The sequence below is a fragment of the Gambusia affinis genome, linkage group LG17, assembly GCF_019740435.1.
Source record: "Gambusia affinis linkage group LG17, SWU_Gaff_1.0, whole genome shotgun sequence".
Lineage (NCBI taxonomy): Eukaryota > Metazoa > Chordata > Actinopteri > Cyprinodontiformes > Poeciliidae > Gambusia > Gambusia affinis.
This window is the reverse complement of record NC_057884.1, coordinates 10,947,174-10,968,414: the sequence shown is the minus strand read 5'-3', so window position 1 is coordinate 10,968,414 and position 21,241 is coordinate 10,947,174. Positions and strand designations below refer to the sequence as shown.

The 21,241-nt window shown below is 38.8% G+C and overlaps 2 protein-coding genes across 6 annotated transcripts in view; both read left to right on the top strand.

The window, feature by feature from the left end:
• Positions 1–14,997, top strand: part of LOC122819655 (nucleus accumbens-associated protein 2) — a 35,919-nt gene extending 20,922 nt beyond the window's left edge. For 2 of the 3 annotated variants that reach the window (XM_044096555.1, XM_044096557.1), the window contains exons 2-7: positions 2,796–2,970; positions 3,058–3,828; positions 6,406–6,582; positions 8,515–8,620; positions 8,864–8,961; positions 9,054–14,997. In XM_044096555.1, coding sequence (XP_043952490.1) covers positions 2,859–2,970; positions 3,058–3,828; positions 6,406–6,582; positions 8,515–8,620; positions 8,864–8,961; positions 9,054–9,571 — 1,782 coding nt within the window. In that variant the 5' untranslated portion in view covers positions 2,796–2,858 and the 3' untranslated portion in view covers positions 9,572–14,997. Of the gene's footprint in view, positions 1–1,313; positions 1,688–2,795; positions 2,971–3,057; positions 3,829–6,405; positions 6,583–8,514; positions 8,621–8,863; positions 8,962–9,053 lie in introns of those variants that run through there. The other variant, XM_044096556.1, reaches the window with a different exon arrangement.
• Positions 14,998–16,335: 1,338 nt separating this feature from the next.
• nup214 (nucleoporin 214) overlaps positions 16,336–21,241 on the top strand; it is a 33,143-nt gene continuing 28,237 nt past the window's right edge. For all 3 annotated transcript variants that reach the window (XM_044096554.1, XM_044096552.1, XM_044096553.1), the window contains exons 1-10: positions 16,336–16,531; positions 17,915–18,110; positions 18,227–18,381; positions 18,686–18,884; positions 18,984–19,054; positions 19,148–19,211; positions 19,562–19,665; positions 20,017–20,123; positions 20,253–20,319; positions 20,871–20,994. In XM_044096554.1, the coding sequence (XP_043952489.1) occupies positions 16,490–16,531; positions 17,915–18,110; positions 18,227–18,381; positions 18,686–18,884; positions 18,984–19,054; positions 19,148–19,211; positions 19,562–19,665; positions 20,017–20,123; positions 20,253–20,319; positions 20,871–20,994 (1,129 nt within the window). In that variant the 5' untranslated portion in view covers positions 16,336–16,489. The remainder of the gene's footprint in view (positions 16,532–17,914; positions 18,111–18,226; positions 18,382–18,685; positions 18,885–18,983; positions 19,055–19,147; positions 19,212–19,561; positions 19,666–20,016; positions 20,124–20,252; positions 20,320–20,870; positions 20,995–21,241) is intronic.

Genomic DNA, 21,241 nt, shown 5'->3' with positions numbered 1-21,241 from the left:
GTGACATTGCCCTAAAAACCTTTCACTGTAATTGCACTGAAGAGTGGTTCTACAAAGTATTGCCACAGTGGCAATAAATGCAAGTAAAAGTTTTAAAAAGCACTTGTCCTTTTCATTCTAGTGCACAATTATGCTCCGCTTTATGTCGGTATTTTACATTAAATCCAAATATAGTTGAGCCTTATAGCTGCGTTATGACAAAAAAAAATATGATAAAGGGTGTGAATACTTTTGCAGGCAGTGTGTGTTTACACAAATACAATAATACATTTGTTGTACATCCATCATAGCAATTAGCATTTTTTTCTAAGCCTCCCACACAAATCTTTGTGGTGCTTATCGTCTCCGGTACTGAGCGTCTTGTTGCCGTTGTCCTGTCACTGGCTGCAACATCCGTCTCCTCTCCTCTCCTCTCTCATCCACGTCAAGCGACATCTATGAAGGCCGTTTTTCTTCTTTTTTTTTTTTCTGTGCTGGCAAAAAAAAGTAACAGCAGAAGCAGAGAAATGCCACCTAAATAAGCAGAGCTACCAAAGCGGAGGTGTAAATTAATCATTTAATTTATCAATTCATGTGCAAAATAGGGCCTGTGTGGAGACAGTGCTTTGCTCTGGTTGTGCGTGGGTGTTTTGGCAAGCGATGTCCTGGCATGATTCAGAGAACATACACGACACTTGCTGAAAAGTAAAACAACAAAAAAAAAAAACTCTCTCTTTATTTGTCCCCCGCTATTGTCTCAAAAAGTGGAAAACACCTCTCGGCAAACTTTTCAAACCTTCCAGTTTAACGACTGGCTGAGTGAAGGAATGATGCATTCTCTCCAGACTTGCGTCAAAGCGGCAATTCAGAAGTTTCACTATTCCGTGTCTAATTAATTAACAGCGTGCACGACCTCTGCAGGCTTCTCTCATTTCTCTTTTGTCTGAGTCATTCCCCTCCCTCTGCTCTGTCGCACCGTATAGACATCCGTGTTAAGGGGCATGTGGCAGAAGTTGCTTCAATCTAATTGTCTTTCCCTGCTCGTATTGTCCTCAAACGACTTTCTCTCTGTCTCAACTCTCCCCTCCCTCCCTTGGACTTTCTCTCTGCCCAGTCGCTGTCTCGGTCTGTAACTGTAGCCTGTGTTTTTCTCTCCCTCCCACTCCCTGCGACGTATAGATACTGCATTGATCAGACACACGCACACACACACACATGCACACACACTCACCAACCCAGCCTCCCACTCCTTTCATCATTGATTCGCCCTGCTCTTCCCTCTTCTCTCGCTCTCTCTCTCCTCTATATTCTCTTGCTCCTCTCTTCCCTCTGTACAGCAGCACTTGTTGAATTCAGCCCTCAGAGAGTAGAAAGCAAGGAGAGATAATGATAAGGAGGCACTGAGACGGGGCTGGAGCAGACCGCGAGCAGAGAGAATGGGGTCTTGGAGGACATAAAGATAGGAGGCAGGAAGAGGAGAAAAAAAAAGTCATAGAAGCTTCTCTGAGGCAGACACTTTAGGTGAAAGCGGGAGCTGGCCAGACGGAGGAGAAACATCAGAGTGCTCTTCTTTCTGTCTGTACTACTCCTCATCTGTCCTGCTCCCGACTCTGCCTAAAGCAGAAGACTTAGAACTGTCTGTGCTAACAGTGAGCAGTATTTCTGTGTGTTAGCAAAGGAAAAGTTATGATGTGCTGGTTTCCTCCAGGTGAGTGCTTAGGTGCCAGGTTTCGCAGTAATTTCCCTATGCAGCCTACACTGCCTGCGCCTGTGTATCTGTGTATGCATGCACGCTTTTATGTAAGTAAGCCAGAGTGCATGTGTGCCTGTATGGAGTTCATGAAGTGGGAGAGAAAGAGAGAGAGAGAGAGAGAGAGAGAGAGAAAGGGAGAGAGAGAGAGAAAGGGAGAGAGAGAGGCTTTGTGTGTGTGTGTGCGTGTGTGTGTCTGTGTGTTAAAGAGGCGGTGACATTTTTTCAGTTTGTATTCCTGGAAACTGCTCTGCAGCATTGCTCAATAATGAAACTACTGCGTACATGTATGTGTGTGTATGTGTGGGTAGGTGGAGAGACAAAGACAATGATACAAGGTTCATGGAAGTAACGAAGGTGCAAGTATTCCTGGAGAATGCGCTGTGAAGGAATTCAAGGAACTGTCGGCGTTAATACATAAATAAATATCTGCCTATCCGAAGCTTAAAAAGGGAGCAAATGCTGACAAAGATGTAGCGTCAGCAAAATGAAGGAGAATCTATGAACTCTGACATGAAAAACTGTCCGTACTCAGTGGGTTTTGTTGCTGGTGGAAAAGAAAAGTTATTGTCAAGGCTATCTTCCAGGCCATCAAAGTCCAAGCTGCAGGGAAACTGCTGTTCATGCATGACAAGCAATACGTGGAATGAGCCTTAGGTTTCTAGGAATTAAAAGTCATGTCAAACAACATAGCCTTAAGAGGTTTCACAACATTTCTCATACAGTAGGCATGGTGTTGTATCCAATATTTTTTTTTTTGTCCTGTGGAGTGACTTGGCTCCTCCTTCCTCTCTCCTGTCTCAATCTCTCACCCACTGTCTTCGCATATCTATCTTTCTTTCACACTCCTCTCACTTCTCCCTCAACTGTATTCGTTTTCTCACTTAATTCCATCTCAGTTTTCAGTCTTTGCCTGCTCCTCTCAGTTGTCGCTCCTTGCATCTTTCCCACTCTCTCTTTCTCTCTCTGGCAAATTTATTCATATTTCACACATTTTCTACTTTTTTTTTTCCTGCTAAAAGATGTCCTCCATACATTTTTTGTTTTGCCTGTTTTGATTTTACAGATGTCTTTCTTGGTGGAAGAGTGAAAATCTGAAAGCCCATCTTCCTCTCCCCCTTCGGCCAACATGTCCCAGCTGCTCCATGTGGAGATCCCGAATTTTGGAGCCACGGTTCTGGGCTCCCTCAATGAGCAGCGGCTGCTGGGACATCACTGTGACGTATCCATATTGGTAAAAGGTGAGTAAGCTGGAATTTTTTTAATTATTATTATTAGATAGTACCTTTTGCGGGAATGTTTTTAACATCCCTCTCTGGCTGAACTAGGTCAGGCTTTTAAAGCCCACCGGGCCGTTTTGGCGGCCAGCAGCCTCTACTTTCGTGACCTCTTCAGCAGCTCAACCAAGACTCAGTTTGAGTTGCCTTCCTCAGTCACACCTGCTTGCTTTGAGCAGATCCTCACATTCTGCTACACAGGGAAGCTAACGATGGCAGCGAGCGAACAGCTGGTTGTCATGTACACAGCTGGCTACCTCCAGATTCAGCATATAGTTGAAAGAGGCATGGACCTAATGTTTAAGGCAAGCTCACCTCACTGTGACTCGCAAACTGCCGGGTCCTTAGAGGAGACGGGATCAGAGCCACAGAGTCCTCTCAATAATGGAATCGGCCTATCAGTAGCCAGCGTTCTGGCAACCCAAAGCTGGTCTACATCCTCCCTACTCTTGCCGCAGCGTAAAATTAAAATAGAAGTGGGTGAACCAACACCGATTTCCACACCCTCAACTCAAACCAAGATTTCAACCTCGGAGCTGGGAAGCCGGTTGGCAAGAGCCTTCTACACAGCAGCTGGAGGCCCTGCCATTCCTGGTATGCCTACCTTCCACCTTCAAGGAACTACTGGAGGCGGAGCCGGGGGTGGGGCAGGCGGAGGAACAGGTGGGGAAAGGTCCAGCCCAGGAGAGTTGAGCCTTCCCACCACCGACAGCCCCACATCCTACCAGAATGATGACGAGGAATTTGAGGAAGAGCAATATGACGGGATCACAGAGGATGCCTACAGTCAGCTCTATGGACGTCCCACTAACCCCTATGGGAGTGAGTACAACATTCCAATCTTACGTTACTAGTTATTATGAACATACATTAGCAAAACAAAAGGCTATATATTAATTACATATGCAACGGATTTCCAGTCACCAATTTGTAAAGTTTAAAGGGAAACCTTTTTGATTTATCTGCAAGAATTCTATCTTTTTACCTAATTTGTGCATAATTTGAAGACAAAATTGTCCAAGTAATAAAATATTTATAATGACATGCCTTCTCAAAAATATCACAGTTACAAAGCTGTTTGACTCTACATAGCAAAACATCTAAACATATCTAACAAACATATCTAAAATCTTACAGAATACAGGGCAGAGTTATATACAACAGATAACCTAGGAATAGTAACGATCAAGATCAATCTCTGTTTGCATTCCCCTCTAGATTTAACTCCATTATCTTAACTGTGGAATTTCCAAGACACTCATCAATTCTTAATCCAGCATATTCTATGACAGAATTGAACTATTCAAGCGATTGAAAAGAGCGACTTTGCTGCGCTATGTTCAGGTTCTTGTTATTTTGTTGGCACTAATTTCTGAAGAGAAGCAGCCTAAACAAATAGCTGAAATACCTTCAAAGAAAACCGATTTTCCTTCCAAGAAGATTCTTGTTATACTTTGTTTCCGATGACAGGTTACCAAACGGGCTGGTCAACTGATTCCAGGCAACCAGATTCTTTCTTAGTGGAAGAACTCAGTATCACTCGGAATTAAAATTGACTTTTATATTAATGTTCTGCATAAGTGCGTTAGGTTTTCACCTGCATTTGGCTCAAATCTGGGACATTCCCTTGAAATGGGACCAATTCAACATAAACATGTAAGTAAGGCTCAATAGACTTTCAGAAAACAATTTGTAGGATTTATCCAGACGTTTTATGAGTAGGACTTTAAAAAGAAGAAATAAGATATCAACATCCATTTTATTCCATTTATATTATTTAATCTTTCATAAATGATGTATCCTGCACATCTCAGAAAAGCAGGACGTTGTGCCTCCAGAGTTTGTGTGGGTTCTCCCATTTTAAAGATAGCCTTATGGAGTTAGGATCGGAGTGCATCGTGACCAACAACAGCCCTTATTACAGCAATAGTAGCTCCTTCACTTTGTAATGATGTTTTCAGTATAATTTCGCACTGGTGTAGACATCCCTGTTCTTGAACGCATCAGTTTTGTTTACGTCCACATCCAGGAAGCTGATGGTTCTGAGAGATGTTCACAAACATGGCATATGCACCCACTCTCCATCATTCTTTTTTCACCCTGAAACTGAAAGGCATGGCATGGGGTTTGTTAAACTCTAGAGTTTCAGTAATGCATGAAATCCACTCTATCTGCAATCAGTCAGAGCACCGCAGGGTGACATTGTTGGATATTTGAGAGCCATGCACCTCTTTTCTGTGTGTGTGAGTGTGTGTGTGTGTGTGTGCGTGCGCAAGCAGAAGTATCTTCACATATACACAGGGAAAAATCTTTTGTGTGTGTAGGTGTGCGTGTGTGTGTTGGAAATAATGCATTAATTCCTGCTGTGTTCTCTGTTTTGCGTTTGTGCTCATATATCTCCAAGTCATCACAGAGGTTAGAGCAAATCATTTAGGGTGGAAAAAAACCCAACAGTTCTTTTTCTGGATTTGGGTCCCTCTAAAAGTCAGGTTACAGATGCAGCATCATTACTTATCTGGGATACATCTGCAATGCTCTGAAACATTCATGAAACACAACAAACTTGCATCAGATTACCCAAGCTACTTCACAAACTAAATTTCTAATCCTTTATTGTCAGAAAGGGAACAGAAAGTGGTGATAAGAATGTTATTTTTGCTTTTGCGGCACGCATAGTGCCTTGCAAAAGTATCCCTACCTCTTTTTTACGTTTTCCCACAACCTCAAACTTCTAAGGTGTTGAGATTTTATGCAGTGAACCAGGGACTTCCAGCACCAGTCCTTGCGAGCCACTGTCCTGCAACTTGTAAACACATCCATCCTCTAATTACACCTAATTTAAATGTCTGAATCATCACCACAGAAACTCACAAAGTTCATCATAGGCCTGGTAATAAATCATTCATTCCACTCAGGTGTGTTGTAGCAGAGATGCATGTAAAGGTTGGGGGACACTGTGACAAGCCAAAACAAAGTGGCACATAATTGTAGATTGGAAGGAATGTGAAAAATGGTTTTCAACAATTATTATTATTATTTGTTTTATTTAAAAAAGTGTGGAGGGGATTTACATTCAGCCTCCTGGAGTCCACTTGGGGAGCTACTTTGCTACAATTACAGCTATAAGTCTTTTGGGGCAGTGGCTTTGTATCAGAATGCCATTCGGGTTTTGTTCTGGACTGGGCCAATCAAACACATCATTATACACATGAATGGTTGTTGTCCTTCTGAAGGGTGAACAAATAATCCAAATGAATACTTTGAAGTTGGTATGAATACTTTTGCAAGGCACTGTAGTCTAGCACACTGTTGTAAGCTTACAGCAATGTTAAGGTTGTGTTTTTATTTATGTCTCCAATTTCTTTTCCTCAAAATATTTCTCTTTTTTTATGTTATTAGTCCAGGACAAGCCAGAGTTGGCAGCAATGCCATTGGCCTTGGAAAACCGCAACTGCGTGCTCATCCGCAGAGACCTGGTGGCACTTCCTGCAAGCCTCATAAGCCAGATTGGCTACCGCTGCCACCCTAAGCTCTACACTGAGGGGGACCCAGGAGAGAAGCTGGAATTGGTCGCTGGTAGGCATACAAACACAAGCTTTTATAAAAAAATTTTTAAAAAAGACATTTATATGCACAGATAACATTAGTTCTCTGGAAAACATTCACACTGCTGCGCCTAATTTAAATTTAAATAGACTTTAAAATACTGTTGTTAGTTTATAAATCACTGAATGGTTTAGCACCACAATACATTAAAGATCTGCTGTTGTATCAACCTTCCAGAACTCTCAGGTCTTCTGGTTCTGGTCTGCTCTGCGTCCCCAGAACCAGAACCAAACGAGGAGAAGCGGCATTTAGCATCTATGCACCAAAAATCTGGAACAAACTTCCAGAAAACTGTAAAACAGCTGGAACACTGACTTCCTTTAAATCTCAACTAAAAACCCACTTGTTTAGAGTTGTATTCGAAACGTAATCAATTGCAAAGTTATTGACGGAATCTGACTATGTTGTGTTTTTATTGTTGATTCTATGTTGCATTGTATTTTTGTGTTTGATTTGATGTAAAGCACTTTGAAATGCCTTGCTGCTGAAATGTGCTATACAAATAAAGTTTTGATTTGATTTGATTTGATTTAAAATCCAATACCTATAAAATTGCATTTCACTGATTGAATTAACTCAAACTAATAAACTCAGGATGTCAGAGGGGTGCTTTGTTGAGAAATAGAAACACGATTTATGAATGAGAGAACAAACAGATCATGAATGAGAGAGCTAACCCCCAGCAATCTGACAAAGGTTATTCTCTGGCTATTGACAGTTGTTTTTTTGTTTTTTTTGTATTTGCATTTATATTTTTGATTAAATTAGACACAGATGTCAACACCTCTTAAATTGAATTGCAATAGCTAATTGGAAAAAAAAAGATGTCTGATGCACATACCCAGAAGTCACGAAGCGTGAATAGTCAGTAGATCTCAGATATTTCACTTTGTTTGCAGCGGTGGGTTTAATTTCTGCTGGGAATTTTGCGCTATCTGAAAGGAATAAAACATAGCTGCAATGTTCTTGTGTGGAGATTTAAGACTGTGGCAGATGGACAACCGTCTCTGCAGATATCATCAATCAGGGCTTTATGGAAGAGTGACCGAGTAGAAGTCAGACTAAAGTAAAAAGCATATGACTGGCTGCCGGGTGTTTGCCAAATGGCCCTTACAGAGCTCTGAGAATGTGAAGAGAAATGATTTTTTTCTCTTGCTGTTATGATGACTCAAAAACTGAATGATGTGGCCTGACTGCCAGATATTGCTCTTAGCGATCGGCAGAGAAGATGCTCTTAATGGGCAGTGACCACTCAACACGCAGGGAACAAAGTGAAAAATAGATTTCTTTTTTCTTTAGCATTGAATATTTTCAAGCAAAAGTACTGAGCGATTTGCTGAAAGACAGAGATGATCATACCAATATTAGCAAGTTTTGGTAAGGGTTAGGTATCCAAAAGCACAGGAATTCAAAAAAATATGATGTGGTAAAAATCATATGTAATTTCAGGATGCATGCTTCATTTTGCAGTACTGTCCCTAAAATGTTTTCATATTGCTTGAATATTTCTTGTCATATTACTTCAGCCAATGTAAATGTTTTTTTATTGGGATATACAACACAAAATAGTCCATAGTTGTGAACTTGAAGTAAATTGATATATGTTTTTTTATCTTTTTCCTTTCAAAAATATGTGAAATGGAGGTTGTACATATGAATATGAATTATTTTGCAATGAGTATCTAAAACCCATTGTGGCACAATAACTTTAGGCATATGGATGTTTCCTCATTTTCCTGGTTAATGATGCTGATGATTTGTTTGACTCCCTTAAAGACATGAAATGCAGAGGCAACTAAAAGATGAACTGTAACAAAACAAGAAGAAACCTAGACGTAAAAAGAAACAGATTCTGATAGAGGCATTGTTCTCAGGAAATTATTTTCTGTCTGTTTACCTCAGGAACCCAGGTGTTCATGACACGAGGCCAACTCATGAACTGCCATCTGTGTGCCGGTATCAAACACAAAGTGTTGCTTCGTCGTCTCTTAGCCACGTTCTTTGATAGGTGAGTGCAAAGCAAAGCAAAGCACGAGTTGGCAGTTATTGTTCAGATATGTGTGCTCTTCTCTTAGATGTGTGCTTGATTCCAGCACCGCTGCTGTTGTCACAAATCAACTTTCACACTCCATCTGTGGTCATGTTGTGCAATGCAGCTAGATGAGTGTGTGTTTCTGTGTGTCCCCATGTGATTTACTGTAAATGTTTGTTACTGACTCTGCCCCCTGGTGTTTACTGTGTAATTCTGTAGAAACACTCTGGCAAATAGCTGTGGGACAGGCATCCGCTCTTCTACAAGTGACCCAAGCAGAAAGCCCCTGGACAGCAGGGTCCTCAATGCTGTGAAACGTAGGTTTATTGTGTAAATTATCTTGTGCATGTCTTATTATGATAGGAGCTGTTTGACTAAGTGGACATCGCTGTTTTCTCCTCTTTTACAGTCTACTGTCAAAACTTTAACCCTAACTTCAAGGAGAGTGAAATGAATGTGATCGCTGCTGACATGTGCACAAACGCAAGGCGGGTCCGCAAGAGATGGCTCCCAAAGATCAAGTCCATGCTGCCTGATAGCATGGAAGTGTACCGGGCAGGCATGGGCATGAGTGCTGCTGCCGCCGTTGGTCTGAACCTAGCCCTGGGTGCCCCTCAGTCAGGAGTTTCTCTTTCCTTTGAGCATGATTTGAAGAGCCTAGAGCAAAGGTTGTATCCAGATCGCAAGGACCCTCTCAGGACTCATGCAGCCAGCCCCGGCGCAGGGTCGGCTGGAGCAGAAGCCGAAGGTGAAGGAGAAGCAGCAGTCCAGGAGGATCAGGAGGAAGATGACGACGAAGCTGGATCGGAGGGCCCGGACCGATCACTGGGGGCACCGATTTTGGTGTCGGTGGTCGGATCAGCAGATACGCCCCCCGAACAAGGGGCGGAAAGTTTTGGACAAAATCTGAGGTTGAACGGACAGTGAATCTCCCTCCCACGTCGTGAAATGTGTTCAGCACTCACATTTACTTCTTCTCACTGTCTCATCCGTCACTCTCTCCTCTCCTCTGTGCTTCCTCGACAGGGAAATTTTGTTCTCCGCACACAAAGCAGCACTCGCAACTTTTATCAGACAAAAGTTGGTTGCACATGCATGCGCTCTTGTGTGCTTGTGTATTTACAAACTTACATGCAGTGAAATAAAAATAAAAATACACAGCTATTAAAAGCATACACAGGCATGGCATTAGTCAGTTCAGGTCCAAGTATGTATTCAGCACTTGGGCGTCTGCAGCGTTATTCCAAAAGGTCAAAATAACAAAACAGATGAGTATAATGATTCAGCACCACCAACAGCTGGTTTGCAGCAGGCTCTAGTTTGTAGTGTAATATTATTTTATAAAGTGACTTGGAAAATTGTATTTGACAAACATAACTCTACAGCAAGACCACTTTACCTCCCATTACTATTTGTATAGAATTGCTTAGAAAATAAGAAACCCTTTCCCTTATTGTACCTTGTATCGCTTTGCCCAAGTATCAGACCCCTTGAACCTGTCCATTTTTTTTGTCGCAGCTACAAACTTTATTGAATTTTATTCGGATTTTACGTGACAGACCACCAAAAAGCAGTTCATGTATGTGAATCGAGCTTGAGTTAATTCAATACGTGAAGAAAATGCTGTAGTGTTTTCTACTATTTTTAAGCAAATACATTTTTATTCACCCCCACCCTTGAGTCAGTACTTCCTAAATTTCACTGCACTTTCAGATGTTCTGATCAGCATTGCACATGAAGTCTGAAAGTTCTTGTCCTTTTTCTCCACTGAAAATAATGTCATTTACTGTAACCCGAATTCGTCAAATTGAATTGAGAGTATTAAGAATATTTTAGATTTATGGTGGGGTTTGTTTGTTTTTTTTGCTTAAAATTTAGCATTGTTTTCTCATGTATGATTCCACCTCACAATCACACACAACTTTGTGCTGATTTCTCACATAAATTCCCTAAAAAGTACATTAAAAGTTTGCAATAATACATGATAGCATATGACATGGAAAAGTTCAAAAGGTATGGATACTTTTACAACACACTGTGTTGTATCGCTTTTATGATGAAAATTACAAAATATTATTTTCTGCAAGTACTTGCTTTTTTTTCCCATAACCCTAAGAAAAAATGCAAGATAACAAATCTATCACACGTATGTGTTGTTTTCTTGTGCATATCTAGTCAGACATATCAGACAAGACTGTCAATGTGGTGCCTGTGTCTGCTCCAGTCCACACCTCCCAAGCCGCACATATGTACATGCAAATAAACACACAAACACTTATTCATTCATCATTACATTTCTGTAATACAAGCATTTAATGTACTGATGTAATCAAATGGCACACTGTCCAAAAGAATATGTTGCAGTGCTTTTTAACTCCAAAAATCACAGAATTCTTGGAGATACAGAGACATGAATAAAAACAAGAGAAAATGTCAAGACTTGCATGCATTAGTCCAAACAATGGCTGGAAATATTTGTTAGCGAGAACGGCAAAGTCCCATTTTTGCATTGAAATAAGATAACAACTACTTTTGCCTGGAGCTGTCATGTTAAAAACTAGAAGCACTTTTTCCATTTCTTTCTGGAAAAAGGCCGCCAAATGTTACAAATGATCTTGACGTAACCCTGCTTTGACTGTTTCTGACACCGAATTAGTTTGAGTTTGTTATTGTTGTTTTGGTTTTTTTTCTTATTTGTATGAATTCTGCAGAGTGTATTGTCCACTTAAATGGAGAAGAGTGAATATATGAAGTGCACTACACTGAAAAAACAAAAACAATGCCAGAGAGGAGTACTGTTCCACCTTCATGACGGGTCGTGAAATGTTTTGGAGTCAATTCTGTCCTGTTTCCATCCTGTTCTCGTTGTTAGTTTGATTACTCGCTCTCCAATGGGGAAATGAGATGGTGGGTAAATTATTTAAAGAAAAATTTTAAGAGCAAATTACGCTGGTTTACTGCGTTTGCACTCAAGAGAGTGGGGGAAGCCAAGGATTCTGGAAAAGCGGCTCCTGCAAAAGACTGCAAATCCCCACCACGTTACCCTGATTACATAGTCAATCAGACACTCTGTGGGCTCAGATAGAAACAACGGGTCTCTATTGACGATGACTGTTTCTGTGTTTTGTTGGGGCAACGGAGGCCGTGCATTCGTCAAGCCTGTTTTCTTTTTTTGATGTCTGTTTTCATGCTTGTTGCCGTTGCCATGCATAGGACCCAGTCCAAAGAGCCTTTCTTTGTTGGTTTTCTTTCATCCATTGATTTAAAATGATGCACTGTTGAATGTCGCCCCCTGTTCTTTGCTTGTCGTGGGTTTCAATCAGCAGTCGAAGAACGTTTAATTACAAAAGCAGACCATAAATTATAATTGTTATCACAAATATTCTAAAAAAAAAAAAAATGTGGTGATTGCACAAGGAGGATGTTTAAGGAGATGCCCCTGGTATATTTGATCTGTTATGTATTTTTTCAGTGATGTGCCACTTTAGAGGTTGGGCCAAATTTTTCTCTGTCTTCGACAAGTATATCTCGGATCTTTAGGGTAAGCTTTTAGATAGCCCTGCACATAAAAAAAACAGGGTCAAGATTGCACTATAGGTAATGTTCATTACGTTTACAGTTTTTTCTTTCTATTTTATATTTTTCCCCCTTTGGGAAGAACTGTAATCTGCCCCAGATAAGCCAGGGTTATGAATGGCCAAGATGATGGTTGAATGTAAATTGTAGCATTGAGGGTCACAGTCTTTTTTTTATTTTTATGATATAGTAAATTATTGAATCTCTTTGTTTAGTATGTGGCTTCATTTTTTATTCACATAAATTGCTAACTTAAAAAAAAAAAAAAGAAATATTTCGAAATTGATACAAACAAGTCTTCCAGTGTGTTGACGCACAGGCAGAAGTATTCTAATAAGTGTAAAACTGAGGTTTGTTTCAGTTACTCCACATAATTTTAAATATGCTCATCTAATGGTGAAATGAAAATATTTACTAAATTACAGCATCATCTTGTCTTAATTTATTTGACGTTGCTCTAGTGAGGGAATAAATAAATAATCTAACTTTTTTGCCTATTGGGTTCATCTCTTGTTTTGTCAAATAAGCTAACTGTGTAAAAAATTTACTAAATAGTTAAAAATAAATACATTTATATTGAAAGGCAAGTCACCTTAAAATCAAAACCCACCATTGTCCCTTACTAAATCGGTTAAAGTGGTCCGAGTTTAAAATATATTGAATCTGTACAATTAAATCTCTGCTTCCTCTAATGTATCTTTAAACAGAATGCTTTTCTGCATTCAGTTTAACACAGTTTTCAGAGCAGTTCTAATTAAAAGAGTGCAGTAGCTATAAGGACCTAGGAAAATGTGATATACTCCATTGCAGTGATTAAAGAAGTGTGGAGCAGTGCCTTAGACTGTGAATGTGGGTCTGTGCCATAATAGCTATTCAGAAATAAACAAGCCAAGGAGGCTGTATGGATTAGACTTTTCTCTTACTGAAATTGTTCTTCTAAACTTTAAAATTATGACTCTAACTATGTCGACATACTTTAGCTGACTTACTTTCTTTCATGTCATTTTTGAATGTAAAAACTTTGCTCCCTTTACTAGGGTCACTGTGTTTATTTATGCTTTTATTTACAATAAGACTGGTTCCTTCTTGGACACCCTTGCATGCTGAGCAAAACGGGGAAACCTATCAAATATATGTAAATAAAATCAGATATAGTTGAATTTGTGCATCCGCTCAAATGCGTCTTCCACCTTCAGTCAGTTTGTTAACTTTTTAATCAACCTTTTTAACTTTCCTTTTTAGCTTCCTGGGATCTTTGATTATTATTTTTTTTTCATATTGTGCAGGTTAACCGGGTGATGTTGCACTTTAAAATGAGAAAGCCTCAGAGAATGTCTTGGCTAACCTATGAGAGAATGAGCTCCGTCTGAGTAAAATAACATGTATGATTTTTCTATGTGTCTTTGATGGAAACCAGTGTCATGTTTACTGCAAGCTCGAATGAGAAGCAGGATGGGGTTAGTGGCTGTGCAGAAACCATTCTTTCATTATTTTATTCAAAACTTTTTTTTTCCTCTTCTTTTGGCTCTCTGCCTCTTTTACTGTAAAAATAATGGGCACTGTAATTTTTTTTTATTTGCTCTGCTGAAAGGTTAACCCTGAAAATTATACACTGATATGCAAAAATTACACTTGTATCATAAAATGCATGCCATTCAGATGTTCACCCTGACCCGATGAAACCTCTGATCTTTATGCACCCTGTATTTTATGCTGAATAACTGTTTTCACTGTTTGCAAGCAGAGACTTGAGTCGTCTTGCAGTCAACAGGGCTGTATTTTTTAATCATACACCCTGGCCTTTCATTGAATGTTTGCATAAAATGTAATATCTTGCATAATCGACAGCAAAATACTGATTAAGAGTGGCATACATAAACTAACTACTCAGTTGAGTGTACATCTAAATCTTCAGACTAAGAAAAGAAATGCACTGAAAAGTTTGTGCGTGTATGTCTGTGTCCTCGAACATGATGCCAGCACTTTAGAACTACTTAGAAAACCGAAAGAAAAGAAAAAAAAAACATCAAGGGTGACCAAGGCTACAGGCAACAGACAAGTAGATGCAACTTTTAAAGCCATGTGTTCAGAGCGCTGACAATCAGAAAAGGGATGAGGCCCACAGTGCACTATGGGGGATGTGAAATGACTTGCTGTGCTTTTGCTATTTGCTTTTGTCTTTCAGCTTGTTTCATTCTGTACTGGCTTACTTTCAGAATGGAGGGTCGATGGTGTCATCTGCAGCCTTCTTGGTTTTATGTGTGTGTGTGCGTGTTTGCAGCAAGGACTGACTCAAACCTTGGTGCTCATTGGGCAGAGCTGTCCTCAGTTGGCATGGACCTTATCTGCCGTTCTCTGGGCTTTTTGGTGACCTGATGATGGGCGACAACACAAATGTTTAAAAAAAAAAAAAAAGAAAAACAAAAAAAGAAGGAAGATTTTATCATGCAACTGCATACTTTGATCATCGTGTTGTTTCCGACTATCAGCAGGGCTTGGCCCAGGCAAATTGGGATGAGGCTATTTTAGTGTTGATACTGCTTCATAAAAGAGACAAAATGTTGAAATGTTTATGCGCCTTCTGACTCTCAAGCATCAATAATATATACTGGAAATGCAAGTTGCCACTTTCGATGTTGCAAACAAATCTCTTTCATTCCCATAATTGTATTTGCCTTCATGGGTTTTAAGTTGTGTATTCTAAGAGTACCTTATTTCTTTAAATGCATTACGAAAACATGTCTGCTTTCTAATAAAAAAAAGTCCTTACTTCACCATGTACTGTACTGAGTGGCTTATTCATTTGTCTTTGTGTCTTTGTGTTCCAAGAGCTGAAAGGCTGCGTTTGGGGATCTGCCCATAGTGCTGACTCCATGAATCCTATGCGCAGGAGGGAGCCTTATAAAAATGGGTTTTGCAAGTTCTGATGTACTTCAGATATGTACAATGCAAACGTGGCATTAAAGAGTTGCCAACAGAAAGAAAATAGTCAATGCTGTGGTTTTGATAGAGTATATTTGATAGAAAAAAAGTCTTACAAAGTCGATGGTTTTTTTACCTTTTTTTTTTTTTTTTCAAAATTTACTATGGAAGACAAAGGAACCATTTTGGAGAAATAAAGGAAATTGTTCCAGTGAAAAATCCAAACCTTTCCAAAAACAAAAGAGAGAGACGTACACTTTTTGTCTTATTTGAATTATTACATTTGATTAAGTAACCTGGCAAATAATCATTGCCTACTTAATTCAGCATCACTCTTTTCAATAGAACAAAAGTCACAAAAATGTAATTTATAAACAATAATATTATAAAGCTTTAAAAAATATCATTAATTTTAATATTATGTCAGTTATCAATTTATTTGAGGTATTTTAGGTTTTCTTATGGCTGCTCAGTCCCTTGTGCTTCCTTCACATGCCTTCCTTGTGTATAGAAACACTATTGCTTTCATTCTTAAAGATAGTCATAAGTTCTATTGTTGTTTTTTCATTTGATGTCAAATGTTAATGTTTAATGGATCGCCATTTATGATCGTTTAGGGATTTTTCCAGCCACATTTCTCTTTCAAAGGCGATAGTTCTCTGCTTTCCTTCCAGTTTTTCCTTCCAGTTTTATTTCACTTTTGCAGTCGCCTTACAAGTTTTCTTTGCATGCCTGTGACTGGATCCTTCTTAAAACAGACCAACATATTTTCCACAACCACAGGATATGTCATTCCACATAGTTGTTTAGGAAAGCCACATGCATTGTCTGGGGTTAAATAGCTTTTTTGCCAGCTGGAAGAAAATTGCTACTTCTGCTGACTGGAAAAATAAAGCAACGACGTAATACTGACATTTTCAGATAATTAATAAATAAATAAATAAATAAATAAATAAATAAATAAATAAATAAATAAATAAATAAATAAATAAGTAAATAAATAAATAAATAAATAAATAAATAAATAAATAAATAAATAAATAAATAAATAAATAAATAAATAAATAAATGTGGATATGCACAATAATGTTATTGTATTTTATATTTTTCTTTACTAAATTGTAAAGAAAAATACTAAATGCTCAATTCCACTGTGGCCTGAGCTAAGTGATCTTGTGTTCTGGCATCGACTTGCCAGCCTGAGATCTTTTCTTCAGGGCAAATTTGCGCGCTGTGTGCACAGCTGTACTAATGCGGCTCACCTAAACTTTATCTCAGAAACGGACTTTCAAGAAATAAACACATACTGTACATTTTCGCAAAAGTCAGTAGCTTCTGATACTGAAAATGGGAGACGACGCAGACACCCCTCCCGAGAGGGAAATGAAGGTAAAGTCTTGTGTTGACAGATTAGCATGTGGAAGCTACTGCGTCAGTTCATTTTCAATGTTTGTGGCTAGCTTAGCTAGTGAGCTCCTTGGTCAATTTTAAAATTAGGCTTAGTTTGCCCTGGCATTCTAAGTGTATTTACTAAACTGTAATATTAACATTGACTTTAATGTGTTCTACATAGTATTAGTTTAAATGCTTCTGAAGTTAAAGTAGACGATCATTTATGTCTTCTAAATTTTTAGCTAGCTATATGTGCTGGAATATTAGCAAAAATATTGTTTTCTCATGGGGTTAATAAATAACTTTGGAAAATAGTTATCCAGTTATATCACGTATTCTCAGTGATATCAAAGTCTTGTTACCATTTCCTCCTGCGTAGTACTGGGATAGTTTTGTCTTTTGGTTTTATAACATTATTTAAATGACTGTGTTTAAACTTGTGTTTACCTGTTTTCTCGTAGTGGTCAATTTTTAGACGATATCAAAAACGGAGAATGAAAGCATTTTTATTGTTAAATGTTGAGCGGAAATATGTTATTAAGCATGATTTTAACTATTTATTTATTTATATTTTTAAAATGCTAGTGCGGGATCGCCACAACAAATCTGAAAGCGAAACAATATTTCAGTGAACCCGGCTTAAAGACTGGAGATAAACATCCATCAGGCTGCTTTACCCCAGCTTCGCTCCGCAGCCCGAACTTATGGCTGTTAGGTTAAATGGCTTCCCTAAATTGTTCATAGGTTTGAACAGGTTTGTCGTCTGTGTTGCCCTGCGATTTCCTGGTGACCTGTCTTAAGTGTACCCTGTCCATCTCCCAATGACCATTGGAGATAGGCACGGGCAAACCCTGTAAAGATATGAGGGGCAGTTCAATGAACAGTTAGCATCCACTTCTGTGGCAGATTGAAGTTGAAAGTAATCTTTTAAGCCTGCCATCATATTTCTGGAAGTAACACAGGTGACTTGAATCTGATTCGACTATGTGGGGAAGCTACAGATTTAGGTGATGACATCAAGGCCTTTCAACCTCAAAGATTTGGAGCTCAACGCCTAAGATAAATCTACAAAGCAGCAGAGAATACACACAGAAAGTTGATCAGCAACTCTGACATGGGGTTGATTGCATTAACTCTCCACGGATTATTGAGAAAGATGTAAATAATTTTAGGCATTCCCTTTCTTTTGTGCAAGTCAAAAAACTTCTCGATTAATTGAAAATAACTTTAAAATTAAACCAGCTAGGGATTTTGGACATAGCTGTATTGTGGTTACAAAATGATTTGTTTAAAGGTGCAAAGTGGAAAGATGTATTGTTGCCGATTCAGTGACACGTTGTTTGACCATGATGTACGTAACTTTCTGCTTGTTCTTGTTAGGATTTTCAGTTTCGACAGATGAAGAAAGTGCAAGTTTTTGAGGCTGTTGAAGATATGCCCAAAGACAGATCCAGTCTACTTACTGTTTCAAACAAATATGGCTTGACATTTGTTGGCCTTGGCCGAACATTCAAAGTGTATCTTACTCTAAATATTCTTGCTGCTGATAAAGCTGACGGGAGCGCCTACGAAGTAGGTAAGAACGTGTCCAAGCAAGTTTGATTTAAAATTTTTGTAATAGTATGTTCTGAATGTCATGTTGCTGTGGTAGTGAAACTGATTTTTTAATTTTTTTTTTGTACTGTGTTCTAGTCAAAGGTGTGCCAGCTCTGGTGGAAGTGACTGGAGACATGTCTTTGCATCACTTGGCTCTGAGTTGTGATGAACTCACTTTGTCAGTTTGTGGGACCTCCGAGGAGACCGGTTTGTCCATCGCATTTTATGATGTCCGAACCTTCATAAACAAGGTAACTGCTTAAATGTTTGTTTTAAAAATGCTAGCATTAGTATTTTGTGATTAACAAAGCAAAGTTGAAAAAAAAGAAAAAAAAGAATGCGCGACAAAACTTTGTGTGATCGCTAAGACTATTTTTTTGAAATATTTAAGCCCGCGTAAAGCTGTGAGATGCACGTGAACCATAACCTTCAAATATGAAAATATGCATTCAAAAATATCTATTTAAGCTTTTTAGCCTTCTGCTTTCAGAATTCCCAGAAAAACTGTGTGAGTCATTCATTTATTTTCTGATTTGTCATATTTTCTCTTGTCAGGCCAGACCACAGAAGTCACCATTTGCGTCGTTGCAGCCAGCGGTGGCCTCTGATGCTCTGGTTCAGGACCTGAAGTGGAACCCTGCTCAGCCTTCCATGTTGGCTGCCTGCTTGTCGGATGGCAGCATGATGATTCTTGAGGTTACAGACGGTGTCAAGATTCAGGCCCAACTACCTGCTAACAGTGGTGTCACCTGCCGTGAGTCTACCTTATATAAATACACATTTAATTCAGTTCATACATCATTTATACCTGTTGTTTAGCTCAGTTGCTGCTTGTTTACTTTGCTCTATACAGTTAGCTGGAGTCCGAAAGGAAAGCAGGTTGCTGTGGGAAAAATGAATGCCACCGTCAGCCAGTATACACCAGTAAGTGCATTTTATTTGCAATTATGAGATCAAATTCTTGTTTGTTTGTTTTTTTTTGAGAAGTGACACTGATTAGCTTTTCTTGCTCAAAAGGCTCTGGAAGAGAAGAGAGTTATCCCATGTCCACCTTTCTACAATTCTGATGACCCAGTCAAAGGTATAAATAGATTTATTGAAGAGGAAATTGTTTCTGCCCAGGTAGTCGTCTTCATACTGATGAGATATATCAGGGCCCCAGTTCAGAAAGCGGGGTCAACAAGCCCTGAGTAGCAGGCAGATCCTTTGAATAAACCTACTTTGTTCTGTGATGCTCTGGCTTTTCTGTTCTCTGACATTTTCCAACCAAAGCACAAAAAACTACAGCACCAAATACAGTCTGGACTTTATTTCTTTAGCACTGTAAATGTCCCATGCTATAAACTGATTCGGCAATTTCTGATGTTCTGACCATGTATTCATCACGCACTGAAACCTTTTTGACTCTTTGTTTCAAATTTTCTTGTGCAGCTCTGGATGTGCTGTGGCTTAGAACACCTGTGTTTGCAGTGGCATATGCTTATGCAGACGGGTGTCTTGAAACCCCTCCTGAGCTGGTGCTGATCTCCCTCCCTGTAAGTACCACAAAACCGCTGTTACTCATTCGATTCATTTAATTCAATTAATTCAATTTATAGTCTTCAATATGAAACCACCCATGTTAGAAAAAAAGTGCCAGACTCCATAGCAAAACGCTGAAGAGCAGGTTATACATATCGAAAAAGTCTCATGTTTCGTATAAGTTATTATGAAACTGTTTAAGGATATTATCGAAATGATAGATGAATGAAAGCCTGTAATATAAACGTGATAACTATTAATGTGCATTTAAACAAACCACAAATTGGTGTCAGAACACAGTACATAGTCAGGTGTTTTTGTTTATTTATCACTGATAATTTGTAGCACGTATTTAAATTCTCCAGAAAAAGGATGAGAAAGTGGAGCCAAAGTATTTGAACTTTGGTGAGAGTGTTTTTGGCAGCTGTACAGAGCGACAGCATCACTACTTCCTCAGTCACATAGAAGACTGGTAAGTGTCAGCATTTTCTTTATGCCTACAATAAAAAAGTGTAACTTTTTACTTAAATAATTGCCCTTGTAGAATTTTATTGTCATGCTAAATTGATAGTTTTGCTGCGTCTTACTGTTATTCTTAAAGGGATCTTATGTTGGCTGCGTCAGCGGCGTCGATTGAGGTCAGCGTGATTGCAAGACAAGATGACAGGGTATGTAACAAGAACAGAAACAACATAAAGAAAGCAAACCTGTTAAATCTGTTTTGAATATAGAAAGAAAGAATTGCTCTTTGATTCTTTCCTGAAGTAACAAAAATCTCACGCACAGTACTGAACATGGCTTCTTGATAAATGTGATAAAGTATAGTTGACATCTGCAATGTCTACTTCCAAGTATATAGATTTCCTAAATCAGAAATGAGGATTTAGGGTAACACTTTGACGGGTTGTGAATAAGACTGTCATGACACCGTCATGAACATGAGTAAGTCTTTATGAATATTTATGACTGATTAAACTTTAGCTTTAATAACATAAAGCTACATCAATTTTAAAGTTTAATCAGTAATACTATTATAACAAATTTATGTCATATCTTGATTTTTTTGGTTAATGTCAAGTTGTCATAACAAAGACATTTGGAATAATGTCAACTTTGTATTAAAAGTGTCATCATTTACCGAATTACACAGCTAGAAGCGATGAGTTGCTAGAAGTTGCTAATAATGATTTGTACTTTGTTCTGATGTTTGTTGTTGTAGATGTGGGAGGTTTGGCTCCTGGAAGATGCTAGTAGAGCAGAACTTCCAGTGACTGAGACGAATGACGACACCCTGCCTCTTGGCTTAGCTATAGACTACACAAGCCAGCAGGAGATCCAAATCAGTAAGTGTGGCAAACTTTTAGATTTATTCTTATCTGGACTAAGCGAAAGGTATTATCTTTTAAAATTTATAGAAATTAAATTGCTTATGTAAAGTAATATATTTAAACGAGATTGAAAAATACAGTTCTCACAGTAGAAATAACTAACTAACTTATTTACCAAGGTGAAAAGGATTTTTCAAAAGACTGGGCCTGCAAGAAAATACTTACAAATCCACAGATTTGCTGAGGAAAGTAAAATGTACAA